This window comes from Sorex araneus, chromosome 2 (genome assembly GCF_027595985.1).
Source record: "Sorex araneus isolate mSorAra2 chromosome 2, mSorAra2.pri, whole genome shotgun sequence".
NCBI classification, from domain to species: Eukaryota; Metazoa; Chordata; class Mammalia; order Eulipotyphla; family Soricidae; genus Sorex; species Sorex araneus.
In genome coordinates this window covers 25,395,300-25,409,490 of record NC_073303.1, presented here as the reverse complement: position 1 = coordinate 25,409,490, position 14,191 = coordinate 25,395,300, and the positions used below count along the sequence as shown (strand labels likewise).

The window sequence follows — 14,191 nt, the reverse complement described above, 5'->3', positions numbered from 1 at the left end:
AAGTAAGAACCTTAACATTCAAATGGCAATATAACCTAAGGCTCATACAAGATGCTCTATAAAAAGGAAATCTTCCTTATGCAGTTTATACAGTAGAAAATAAACAACTGTTCTTAAACAAGTTTGGCAGAAGCAGGTTGTCTTAAAAATAACAACGGCCAAGATTCCTTCTCCAGATATGCATCAATATAAGCAAGGAACCAACTTCCCATTTCTAGCTGGGGCCATGTTATTCAAATCCTATTTGCACTTAATGCTTAACACAGAAAATGACAGGCAACGCCCACCCCATCCCCACCCATCTCTCATCTTCCCTTCGGTCAAATCCAGGACCTCAGTCACGGGAGGCACCTTTTCTACAAGAAGCCCCGTCCCTGGTCCTTTAATAGCTGTTGAACTTGCCCTCTGGGCGAGCCACTGTTTGGGTGCCTTCCCGTACGTGTGCTGGGGCCACCCTCGAGGGGTGCAGCCCAGGAGGGCAGCCCGGAATGTTTCTACTTGACAAAGCTGAAACCCTCAGGCCCGCCAGATAACCTATGCCGAGCTATCCCTTCTCCAGAGCTACTTTTTAAAAGATCCCTGACAATTCAACACGAGGATTTTGAAAGTTTCTCAAACATAATTTGACAAAAATGAAAAAAATTCCCAACTCCAAGGGAAAGAGTCGTAATCATTTCTTTAGGACTCACTGCTATGCTGCACATTACTAACTGCTTTCTATGACGTTTCATCCCAGGAACCACCCTCACGTGATGGCACGTGACACCTGAAGCTGAGGGCGGAGCAGCACGTCAGGCGCTGGTCTCGGGCAGGGCTCATCTGGGTTTCAATCCCAGCACTGCTCACGCACGCGGCCAGGAAGAAACCCTGGGCACAGCTGGGAGTGGCCCCCCCCACACGCAACAAAACAAGAAAATGAAGTTGAGAGACCGGCAGCGGGTCCCCAGCTCACGATCACTGAGCCAGGACTCAGGGCAGCTCTGACCTCTTGACCTCTTGGCCCTGCACAGCTCACGGAGGCGCCCCATATGGTCCCCTGCACCCTGCCAGGCCTCACTCCTGAGCACAGAGCCAGGAGGATGCCCTGAGCACCATGGGATGTGGCCCCTACCCTTTCCGAGAGTCTTTTGCCGGCTGGTATTAGTCCTACACAGAAGTCCTCACCGCATTACGAGTCCTAAGAGGGTCAGGGCAGAAACATCTCCTGACCTCCAGAGAAGCCGTACCTGCGGATCCCGATGGAGGGGGCGCGCCAGAGCGCTGCCATTCGGTCGCTTCCGCGGCCAGCCTCCGGATGTACTGCTCGTTCACGGACAGTAAGATGTTCTCTGGCTTGATGTCGGTGTGTATGATACGGCACTTGGTGTGTAAATAGTCCAAACCCTGCAACACCTGAGTGGAAATGGAACAGCAGACTCACACACAGAATACAAGGCCTTTCATAGACGGGGGAAAAAAAAAAAAATCACAAATTTTTTCTTGTGTGTGTAGACACACACACACACTCACTCACTCACACACACATACTTGACATGCTGTTTTTCTAAAGACCCCAGTATATTTTCAAAAGACGAAAAGATTTAAGATACATACTTGCTGAATAATTTTTTTGACACAAGGCAATGGAAGTCCTTGATAATTGGACTTGATGATCCACTTGAGCAAGTGATGCCCCAATACTTCAAATACCATGCAGATATCTAGGAGTGCATTAAGGAAGAAAAAGAGACACAAAAAGAGGGCAGGATGTGTTCTACCCCAACAAAATGTCACATTATTGTTTCTGAGAAAAGTTATGGAGCATGAAGTAAGCAGATGTCAGTATTGTGCAATCCCAAAGGCTAATTAATTCTTTGGTCATAAGAAACTTACAAGTAGAAAATTCCGGCCAATGGATAAAGTCGACGCAAAAATTCACAGTAAAAGACGTGCACGCATACATGCAATCAGTAAGAGCACAAGGCTAAACATGTTTTCCTCAGACATTAAAAATAATGTTCAGGGTTAAATTCCTCTCAGTCTCAGAGTGAAGAAATTTTTACTTTAACCATTAAAAACAAACCAACCCACCCATTGCATCAAAATGTGATTTAAGGGGCCGGATAGCACAGTGGGTAGGACATTTGCCTTGCACGTGGCCAACTCGGGTTTGATTCCCAGCATCCCATATGGTCCCTTGAGCATCACCAGGAGTAATTCCTGAGTGCAGAGCCAGGAGTAACCCCTGTGCATCGCTGGGTGAGACCCAAAAAGAAAAAAAAAAAAAAGGTGATATGATTTAAAAACCACAAATGACAATGTTTAAAGAAGATGTGGTGGTGGCACATACCCTGCAGTACTGGGCACAGAACTCCCTCGAGGCCTCACACAAGCCAGGAGTGCCCGGCCACTAGAACCACATTCCCAGAATCTCCAACTTCATTTTGGGGCCACACTTGGTGGTACACAGGAGACCACAGGCAGTGCACTGGGCTCCTTGGACTAGTTTTAAGGTCTGTGTTTAAAAACCTAATCTTGTATCTGGCGCCACCGTGTGGTCTCTGAAAGTACGAAGACTGCACTACACGGCGAGACAGGGCTCCTATGTAAACTCAAGACACAAACACCGAAAGCAGTCAGTACCCTAGTGTTTTGTCTTGGGTAAGATTCTCAGCCAAGGAGATGCTCAACTCAAAGGTTGGAGCACAGGCCCCAGAACCACCAGGGCCACTGGAAGAAATGGTCAAACCCTGTGGAAAAATGGTGCTAGGAGAAGGGAATGTTAATCGGAGGAACCAGCAGCCAGCCTATGGCCAAAACCTCTCTCTGTATTTTAAAGATAGAGGTTAAAAAAATTAACTTCTAAATTGGGAGGACAGGGAGCGATCCCAATTAGACAGACCCCCAGACCACAAGCTCTCTGGCAGTGCTGGCTGGGGCCCTGGGGCACCAGCACCCTTGGGGCGAGCAATTTCATACCCTCAGACCTCAGCACTGAGTTACCAGGTCCAGCTGGTCAAGAACCACTGCTGGCCCGGGGGCCCCTCCCAACTCCCTCTGCAAGAAAACCAAACTTAGAATCAGAAACCATCTTTACCAACGGCGGGGGGTGGGGGGGTGGGGTGGGGGGGGGGAAGAGGAGGAAGGGAACTGGCCAGTGCTGGGGGCACCGGGTGCAGCATGTACCCCAATCCCGAACGACGGGCCTGCACAGCAGCTCAGCGCCCCCGCCCACGAGGCCTCCCAGGCCCCCGGAAGCCACAATGCTAGAAGTCAGTGGCATTCGACAGGTGCCAGGACGCTGGAGAGTGGCAAGGTGACAGATGTGGAGAGACCCAAACCAGACCTTTAAGATGAAAAGCACAATGGAAGGGAAAAATAGTGGCTTAGGCGAGAAAGGAAAAGGTGGGTGGATTCTGAGGACATCTGCAATAGAAATTATTCCTGGAACACATAAACAAGCAAGCATGCCACCCCCCTCCCAACAGACAGGCCCTGCCCCACAGGGGGCAGGGGACAGGGACAAGTTTAATCAAGAGTTGCATGTGGGTGTGGTCCGTGAACACATGAGAGGGACAGGAATGTAACATCACACTTACATAACAGCACTTGAAATGAAAATTTAGTAAGATACTTCAGCAAAATCTTAGTTGCTTAGGGCCAAACCTCCTAAACCTGGAAGATAGCTCTTGAAGTTCAAATTGATCATTTCACTAAAGGTACTCAGTATTACTGAAATTACTGCTTTAGAATCTATGTTCAAACAAACAAAGAGGGGCTTGCTATGCCTGGGGGAACAGGGGTGGGTGGGAGGGAGGTACATGGCTTCCCACTGAGCCACAGCCCCACCCACGCCCTCTGGAGTTCTACTTACTATCTTTTCAAATCAGGATGTGATACAACAATAAAAATTACATGATCAAAGAAGATGGAAGCAACTTAATGGCTAGGATATTCCGTACATCTTTTTGTTTTCTAACCCGCAGCAGCCTTAACACTTGTGAGATCCTCCTACATCTTTTATTCTAAAACATCAAACAGGACTTTACAACCACAATTATAATAATCCTTCAGTTAGCTTACTGTGTGGTCACCAAGACTGGTGGTGGGGGAGGAGGGAAAGAAAATCAACTCAAGTTCGTTCCAACTCATAGATAGTATAAATCAGATGAAAGCACACAGGTGTCAGGAGACACCGCAGTGGGCAGGGCTCAGGCCTGGCATGTATCAGACCCAGGTTTCACTCCTGGCACCACAAGGCCCCCCAATACCTGACACAGTATCCTTGGGCCCCTGCATTTACCTGCTCGCTGAGAGGGCTGAGAATTGTCCGAGGGACCCTGGTCTACCCAACTACCAGTTGGTTTTAAGGAGGGGTTGGAAAACAAACAAAACAAAACACAAACAACCCCCCTCCCCCCAAAAAAAAACCTCCCAGAAAATAGGCTGGCTTTTTCATTCTGACAGTGTGAGCGATACAACCTGTTTAGCTTCCAAGCTTAACAAACATAAGCCCTTCAACGGTGAGGCTTGGTAGATTCTAAAATACCATGAAGAATTATTACTAAGCAACACGAAACTACTTTTTAAAGTTTTTCTTTTGGCTTAATTTGGATTAAAAGGGAAAATCTAAAGCAACAACCTGAAGAATTAAAACATATGACAATACATATAATTCGTATCTGTGTTTACAATCAAAGTAAGTAACCCGGCGAGAAGCCATGCCAGCGCACACACTGGCTCCCTCCCACAGGAAAGAGCTCAAAGGTATTAACTGAAAAACATATTCTTCAAAGGATACGTGTTCCATTAACTCCGGATATTTTAAAGTCATCTAGCAGTTGAACAACCATTTCTCTATTTGGATCATTAGGGTCTGAGTTGCGAACCTGCAACAGGGAAGCAGAATGTAGTCAAAAAGGGAGCATGACAAGAAGCCCAAGGTTCACGGCTATCGCAGCAAATATAACGGAGGAGTAAATACTCCAAGAAAAACCTCACATAATTCTGTAAGGTAAACAGCAAAAATCTTAACAGCTCAAATGGGCAAAGAACTTAAGTTGGCAATTCTGAAAAGGAAATACAGGGCATTTAAAGTGCTTTGCCTGAACACCAACGGACCCTGGCTCGGTCCTCGGCACCACACAGCAAGTGCCCCGAGCACTGCCAGGAGTATCCCTGAGCACTGGGAGATGGCCACCCCCAGCCCCAATATAATGAATTAGACTATTATTCCAATTCAAGCATTTTCCTACTCAAAAGTGAGACGCCAAGATTACCTGGCCCTGAGGAATCAGGGAATTCAAACAGCCTGTTAAGTAATGACAGTTCCTTGTTTTGGAGTGACATCCATCAGTGCTCAGGAGCATACCCGGCAACGTGACGGGGAAACGGCGTACCCAGGATCAAACCTGGGCCTGCAGCATGCTCCCCGCCCATCGAGGCACCTCTGGCCCAAGGAATGACATTTCTAACCACACGTAATTTAATTGAAAGGAAGCAACACACTGATTGGCCTTTTCCAGTTCTGGCAACGTCAGGGAACAGAACTCAGGGCCCGGGCCAAGCTACCATCAACTGCTAGGTTACACTCCACCTCTGGTTTACTTTTGGTCACAAATTCCTTACCTCACCAGAGGCCAGCACACTGAACAGTACTTTGTTTTTTTGGGTCTCACCTGGCAATGCACAGGGGTTACTCCTGACTTTGCACTCAGGAATTACTCCTGGCAGTGCTCGGGGAGACCATATGTGATGCTGGGAATCGAACCCGGGTCAGCCGCGTGCAAGTCAAACGCTCTAACCGCTGCTCTATCCGTCCAGCCCCTGAGCAGTACTTTAGAGCTCTATCGGTCCAACAGCCAACCAAATACTGTCATCTTCCTGCACCTTTTAAGGATGCACAGACGGTATGGTAAAAGTATCCAAGCTACAGAGTTCATATTTGGGATGCTTAACTCAGCACAGACTTACTGAGGATGCTTTGCAGTTCACACACAAGCAGATACTTACTGATTTCAGCAGCCGGATTTCATCAAGTGCTGTTTCAGTATAATGTTCAGCACTTTTAACTACTTTCATTGCTACAAACTTCTTCCCCCTATGAAACACAGACAGGCAATTAAGACCAAGTGTACTATCCTTCAGGAAGCCAAGATTTAGCTAACCCCGAGAGCCAGTGACAGAGCTACTACCATTCATTTCCTGGCTCCTTTCACTCACGCATATGCTACTTCTCTGTGATCCCCTGGACCTGTTTATTACACTAACTGGCCAGGTTTCTTTTACAGGAAGAAAATCTGTCATCAGGTCATGTGACCCACCAAGCTCTTTCCCCAATTTAAAATCTCCCTTCTGAATGTCTCCCTGAAATCAAGTGAAACCATGAAATGGGAATACTTCAGGGGAAAAATCCCACAGACCACGAGCATCCTTCATATCTGTATGGGAAAGAACTGAAAGGGAACTACACCCTCCTGTAAGAAACTAGACAGGAGAAACACTTGAGAGAAAGGATCACTCCTGGCGATGCCCAGAGGACCAATGTGGCGCTGGGGATTAAGCCAGGGTCAGCCACGTGCAAGGCAAGTGCCTTCCTATACTCTCCCCTCTGTCCCCGCTCACTGTCCATCCCTCTGTCCTCACTTGCTATACTATCCTTCTGGCCCTAGAGAGCAAACTTTTAGATAAACATTTAATGCTAATTGCTTGTGATTTGTACAAAGCTTCAAATATCTCACGAATTCAAATATAAGAAATTAATTTAACAAGCTCGTCTATGTTAGAAGTTCCCAAGCATATTTGACTTACCACAGGAAAAAAATTTTTTTTCCTTAGTGCTGCCTGATGGTAATCTACCTTCTTTAAGTGACAAAGAGAAAGCAACCATTGTACTTGAGGCTAATTACTCCCCCCACCCCTGTCCTGTAACTCCCCCACCCGCCTCAAGGGGTGGCATTTGGCATCAGGGGTATATGGCATCCCCAAAACTCAATGCTACTCCAGGGAGAAAAAATTACAAACATTTGTAGAACGCTGAATATGGGAGTTCCAAGTGCCTTCCTTTACAGAGAGGACATAGAGTCTCAATAACAAAATAATAATAATAATAATAATATCAGTCAAAATCAGCAAAATCAAGAAATCAGTCCTTAGAGCTGTCATCTGTGGAAAACAGTTTGAAAGTTTAGGCCTAGCCAAACTAACGAATCGGCCAGTCACTAGAACTTACTGAATATCCCATGACAACCACACTGTCGAAAAGTGTCCCCAGCCCAATTTTCGGATCACATGGTATCTCCCATTGAACAGATCTCCAATTTTCACAAGATGATAACCTCCTGGAAGGAACAGCAGGAAAGAGGCACGTAATTAACAAGAAAAAGTGTCTCACACCCCATTTCAATATTGACCAATCACATGTTTTAGTAACTCAAATTTTTTCATGGCTGTTTTGGGGCCACACCCTGCTCTGTGCTCGGGGCTCCATGCAGTGCCAGGGAGCAAACCTGGGCCCCCCACATGCAAAGCAGGAGGCCCAACCGTTAAACATTCTTAGCTGGAGGGACGGCTCGAGAGGCTGAGCACCTGCTTTGCCCACAGGAGGTCTGGGCTCCAACCCTGGCATCACCGGGAACGTAAGGACAACTGGGAGCAGCCCTGGACACCGCTGGGTGTGGCCCCCAAATAAACACCAACAGGGGCCTCGAGCAACAGTGCAGCGGGTAGGTGTCTGCCTTGCATGGAGCCAATCTGGGTCGATCCCTGGCATACCATATGGGCCCCTGAGGACCACCAGGAATAATTCCTGAGTGCAGAGCCAGAAGCAACCCCTGAGCAAAGTGAGGTGTGATCCAAAAAGCCAAAAACCAAAACAAAACAACCTTCCCCAAACAAAAAAAATTCCAACAAAAATGTTGTCAAGTCAGTCACCAGGTATTACTGAGCTCGCTACCAATAAATGAATAAATAAATAAATGAATAAATAAATAAAATATTGATTTAGAAGGGGTAAGGCATACTTTGTAGAACAGAGAAGTTGTGGCACATACACAATGGAATTCTACGTAGCCACAAGGGAAAAACAAGTCTGCAGTTCCTGGCAACCTGGGTGGAACTGGCAGGTATCATGCGGTCACGCTGGGCCAGCCAAGCCAGAGGCGAAGGACAAATACAGTATAAGAGGAATACATTAATAGATGCGTAAGTATCCCAGGCACTAGGATAGAGACCCTGAAATGGCAGGTAGGGGAACAAGGAGGCTGACGAGGAGGAACATGGGAGCACTGGTGGAAGATCAGGAGCACATACATGGGAGGTACGGACCATAGCTGTCAATCGACCAACAGAGGGGGAAGCCTGGGTTTCCCGGGAAGAAAGGTCAAACTGGAGGTGACCTAGGGACAATGGAAGGTCACAGGGTGGGAAGGGCATCATCAATACCACAGACAGACTACAACACTACTGTAACCCTATCACCTAAGTGCCAACTTTTTTTTTTTTGAAGTAAATAGATTTTACTTGGAGGGGTTTGGGGGAGGGGGGAGGAGAGAGAGAGAGAGAGAGAGAGAGAGAGAGAGAGAGAGAGAGATGCCCAAGAGAAAATGCAGGCTTCTCCAAGAGCGGGGAGAGCCCCTAGACACATCCCAGCATTAGACACGAAAGCATGAAAGTCCACATCTCAAGAGGGGAGATGCAGGCGCCATGTGTTCTCGGCTGCGTGGGCGCAAGCAGCACCCGGGCTCAGGCAGCATATGTGTCCTAAGCTCCAACTTTTTAAAGTCATCCTCAAACAACAACCACCCAGAAATGTCTCTAAAATCAACAACAAAAACAAAATAAAACAAATCTGGGGAAGACCACCAGTGATGGGAATGAAAGACATTGTGGTATTTTTCTCTGCCTGCTGAGAATGAGAAAGGTCTTTTTCTCCCTCCTGGATTTTCAATAAGATACACGGCTGTAAGTGGTTGCCCACAATTTCTGGAAAATGTCATGCAATAGGAAAGGGATGAGGCAGCTCCACGTTTAACAGGTTGATGCCGTCACTACAACCCGTGTTCATTCAACCACATTCAAGTGTGAGCCACTGATGGTACCTGCTAAATACCTAATATTCTATTTTAATGTATCCTAGCAATCATCAAGTGGGGAAAAGGTAATAAAAAGGTGTGTATGTTAATTATCACCCAGAAGGTAAACATTGATAACTTTTCCTCTCCCCCACACACTCCTCCAATTACTTGTTTCACTGATTCCATTATGACTTTTCTTTCTGAGACAAATGGGCTGTATCACTGTTCAGGGGAGAAAGAGTTAAAAACAAACATTAAACCGTTTAAACAAACCAAGCAAGCTAAGTCCTCCACACGTGAGGAAAGCGTGCCGGAGAAAGCAGACAGCACCAACCGTCTACAATGACACACCAGTCACATGAGAAACTGCACAGACGGAGCTGGTCGGCCTCAGCACTGCCCCTTGCAGGCTCACCTTTACAGTAGTCGTTAGGATCTTCTTGCTCATCATCATCAGATCCCAGAATCTCCTCCTCTTGCTCTGGTATATCACTCTCAGAGTGGGGCGCAGAGCCTCTGTGCTGAGTATCAGGTCTAAGGAAGAACACAAGCATAACTGTAAGAGAACGCAGAATCTTGCCAGGAGAAACGGCCGGTGTCACATCTCCAAAAGAACAGACACAGTTCCACGAATCTGTTCCATGAAACAAACACAGTTCCATGCATCTTCCCAGGCAGGCTGGTAGGATCTCTAGGCCTTCTCCGTCAGAAGGGGGAGGGCGGATTCCCCTTTCCGCCCAAAGCCAGGCCCGACACCCTCCGGCATAGACACAGCCCCGCTCCACAACTCCCAGTCAAACTGCCAAGTCACCAAACTCCCAGATCTACTGCCCACGACTGCGGCGGCTGACATCTCAAAAATTTCATACCAGCAAGCAGTCCAGTAGGGTCACAGCAAGAGCTGGCAGAAGCACTGAGCCCAGTAAGCCTGACTGATAATGCGGGACACTCCACTAGCACTGACCAGCAGAGGAGCGCCTCGGGCTGGGACATTAGGAACACCACTTCAGCAAAAACGGTCATCACATATTACTCTTACTGATAAGTTTTGATAATGCCATTTGCCTTTGTGTTGTAATAACATGAAACAGATGTGTGTCTGCAAGGGGGCGGGCTGGGGTGGAGGGAGGAGCACACACTGGTAGTGGGCCAGCCACGTGCAAAGCAAACGCCCCACCTGCTGTGCCATCATTCTGGCCCAGTCTGACTCTCACTATTTTGGGGGCCACATCTAGCAGTGCTCAGGGGACCATTTGGAGCGGCAGAGATCAAACCCAGCCAGCCATGCATGTAAGGTGACTATCTCAGCCCTTTTACTATCTCTTTGCTCCCCAGACACAGAACAAACCAATTATTAAAGCATGCCCAATTTTTAAAAATGTTTGGGAAGAATGAAAATTAAAGTTACACAAATATTAATTTGACGGAGCTTACGTAATTCTCTATGTACACTTATAAGTAATTTATTAACACAAGAGTTTGTACTTCATGGCATAATTATTTATATTTTATTTGTTTTTATTTTTTAGCGAATCACCATGAGGTACAGTTACAGACTTATAAACGTTTCAGTCATACAGTGATCGAGTACCATCCCTCCACCGGTGCCTGCTCTCCACCACGGATGCTCCCAGCACCCCCCCCCCCCGCCTCTGTGGCAGGCACATTCCCTGTTACTCTCCTTTAGGGTGCTGTGGTCCGCAATGCAAGTATGGAATGGCCATCATAATCGGTCTATAGTCTACTTACTTTCGGCACTCAAAGCGTAATTTTTAATTACCTAGTTAGGCAAAATTCAAATATTTGATATTCTGCAGAACTTTTATGACCCCAGGCATTCCTTTTTTTTGGGGGGGGGAGGGGAGGTTAGTGACAACACCTGGCTGTGCTCAGGGGACCACGTGGGAAAGCAGGGATTGAACCCTGGCCTACCAACAAGGGGCGCTACGTGGGTGCAGCCCCCCCATTCCCCTGCCCCTTAATAAAACCTTTAAAACAGTTAAAACTAATACTGAGGGTTTCGGGGTGACATGTCAGAGTTCTAGCCAATTGATTTCTCAGGTGAATGAAGCAGTACCACTAGCTAACCAACTGCAAAAGTAGTAAAAATAAAAAGTCTTACTTACGCTAGGGGAGAGTTCGAGAACTTTTTTTTGTACAGAGTAACCACACAAAAGCTCAAAGCAGAACAAAGGGACGTGAGGGCACCTGGGGCGGCTGCAGGAGCTGCCCTCCACCTTCCTCGTCTTGGAGAACGAGCAGGACAGACAGCAGAGCCGCAGACTAAGGTCTCTGTCTGCCCCCCCCCCAAGCAGTGCTCAGTGGCTCAGTGCTCAGCGCCGTCTGGAGCACCGGCCTCCTGCTTGCCGACAGCAATGCGCGGGGACCACCAACATGAACCTTTTGAACATCAAGAGGCCGAAACATCTGAGAGAGCAGCCCAGCTCTTCCGCAGGGATGGTCTGTGGGGAACGAAACCTGGGTCAGCCTGCGTTAGAAACTCACCCCAGCTGCTGTGTTTATTACCTATTATCTCCTGGTCCAAAAAATTATCAAGCTATGCATTACTTTGCTATTGTTAGTCACAATAACATACACACACTACATACATACACACACACACACACGCTTATTTTTCACTACTACAGCATAATACTGTTATACTAGTAGCTTTTGGGAGAAACCACTTCGAAATGGGGATATTAAGGGCTTCATTCTTAAGGAAGGGAGGTACCCTAATTGCATTTTATTTTTCATTTGTCTGAAATTTCTATAACCTTGCTCTGAATGGAGCAGGGCAAGGCCTCAAACCGTTTCAGAATGTTCTTGCAAGCACTGTAGGAATGCACAGGGTCACTCCAGACCCCAGCACGCTGGAGGCTTGCCACGGGCACCCTAAGTTTCACTAAACCATTTGCCTTCTGAGCTCGAGGGACAGTCCGGGGAGGCTGAGGTAGAATGGGATTTCTTTGCACAGGGATATACTGACATTCGCTAACCACTTTCATATTCACATCAACCACACCTACTGTATCAATCACACTTCTAGTTGGTTACTTTCAATTTGGTGTTGACTGTGGTACATTGTAATCCTTAAGTTACTGCGGTATACTGCAGGGAAGAAAAAAATACATAGAGGTCACCGAGAACTAGGTAGAAAGAAGCCAGACAGTGAGGAAAAGTTCCAAACAGCTCGAACTGGAATCCACCACTAACTTAACACCCTCCCACAGGCCGAGAAATCGCCAGCTGTTGCTGGCTGAGCCGTCCAGCCTCTCAGTCTCTTGCACCAGCACGGGACTGCTCCAATCTGACCATAATATCACCAGCACTCCTCCCCGCTCAGCGCTGTTATGTTATTTATATGCATTTATGTATAATTACAGTCTATGTAAGTCTATTCCCTAATTCTGCCTACTGAGATTGGTGGAATGAAAAGGAGTGACCAATAAAATTTAGCAAAGCAGCAAATAAAAAATATTTGGAATTAGACCAGTTTTCCAGACTTGTTTTGCCGAGTGTCCCATCCTCCCCCCCAAAAAAAAACCCAGAAAACATACCCCAAATTGCAGCTGAGGCTACGACCAGTGTTAGCAACTTTGGGGAACAGAGCTAGGTGCTGGTTTCTCAATAAAATCTCAGGACCAACACAAAGGGATGTCTGAAGAAATGAATTTTTTTTTTTTGCTTTTGGGGTCACACCCGGCAATGCTCAGGGGTTACTCCTGGCTCTGCATTCAGGAATTATTCTTAGCAGTGCTTGGGGGACCATATGGGATACTGGGAATCGAACCCGAGTCGATCATGTGCAAGGCAAACTCCCTACCCCCTGTGCCATGGCTCCAGCCCCGAAATGATTTTTTTTGGGGGGGGGCATATAATGTCTGTTTGGGGGCTCACCCACAATGCTCAGGGGTCCATACTCAGGGTGTCAGGGATTGAGAACCAGGGTCAACCACGGGCAGGACAAGCTACTTTCCTGCCACAATACTGCGTGGTTCCCTGGAAGACTCTTGTCCAGGACAGGGGATGCACGAAGAGACCGGAAGTGCTTGTTTAAACAGAAGCTAAGGGCCATGATGTATGCTGAAGAAATAAAATCAACGGTAGCAAGTGAACTCTTGATTAAGTTCTGAATCTGAAAATGACACAAAAGGGTCTGAGACTAGAAAACATAAATATGGTCTGACTTATTTGGTGACACTGAATGATAATATTCATCACGTGATGCACACCTAGTGCTACATAGGGGTCCACAGGCAGTAGGTGGGATTGGAACCAGGGTCAGCTGTATGCACGCAAGCAAATGCTGTACCTCCTGTAATACTGTTCTCATTTCTTAGGTGAGATGCTATGTTATTAAAAGAAAATGCTACTCTTAGAGGGTACATACTAAATATTTAGAGGTGATGAATCATGGTATGTGCAATTTCCAAATGGTTCGGCAATAAAAAACAAACAAACAAAAAACCTACTGCTGAAACAGCTTTATTCATAAAGGCTCCCCTTTGGAAATAACCCAAGTAAACATCTAAACTCTAGTCTAAATTCATCGAAAAACTGAATGGATAAAAAGATAAACAAATTTTGGTTATATACCAAGTAATGTGTTAATAAACATGAGCCCACAAAACATGGGTGGAGCCCACAATCACCTGTCAAGTAAAAGTCAAACACAAAAGAATACTATAAATGTAATACATTTATAATAAAGTCCCGAAAATGTAAACTCATTTCTAAAGTCTTTTAAAAACTTATTTTTTTGAACCACCCCTGGCCATAGTACTATCCCTGGTCCCTTTAATGTCAGTTCTTGAGTTATTTCTATAGCTTTAAATTAGAAATCTCTGAAGCATTAGTACAGCAAGTAGGGAGTTTGTCTTGTAAGCCACAGATTCAAATTCAATCCCCAGCATCCCATGTGATCCCCTAACACCACCAGGAGTAACCCCTCGGCATTAGAGATGTTAAAAAGTATGCAAGAATGGTGAAGGACTTAAAACTTTTTACAAATTTGGGGAGGGTGTTTGCCTTGCACAAGGCCGACCTGGGTTCGATTCCCAGCATCCCATATGGTCCCGAGCATCGCCAGGAGTAATTCCTGAGTGCAGAGCCAGGAATAACCCTTATGCATTGCT

The 14,191-nt window shown here is 46.6% G+C and overlaps 1 protein-coding gene and 1 non-coding gene across 2 annotated transcripts in view; both read right to left on the bottom strand.

The window, feature by feature from the left end:
* Positions 1 to 14,191, bottom strand: part of SRPK1 (SRSF protein kinase 1) — a 44,523-nt gene that overhangs the window by 14,548 nt on the left and 15,784 nt on the right. Inside the window, exons 3-8 of the mRNA XM_055126448.1 lie at positions 9,469 to 9,587; positions 7,211 to 7,319; positions 5,992 to 6,079; positions 4,781 to 4,868; positions 1,594 to 1,700; positions 1,227 to 1,392 (exon numbers count right to left, since the gene is read on the bottom strand). Coding sequence (XP_054982423.1) covers positions 1,227 to 1,392; positions 1,594 to 1,700; positions 4,781 to 4,868; positions 5,992 to 6,079; positions 7,211 to 7,319; positions 9,469 to 9,587 — 677 coding nt within the window. The remainder of the gene's footprint in view (positions 1 to 1,226; positions 1,393 to 1,593; positions 1,701 to 4,780; positions 4,869 to 5,991; positions 6,080 to 7,210; positions 7,320 to 9,468; positions 9,588 to 14,191) is intronic.
* LOC129403033 (small nucleolar RNA SNORA9) lies at positions 11,809 to 11,940 on the bottom strand. Its single transcript, XR_008629023.1, has one exon. It is a non-coding gene; the product is annotated as a small nucleolar RNA SNORA9 (small nucleolar RNA).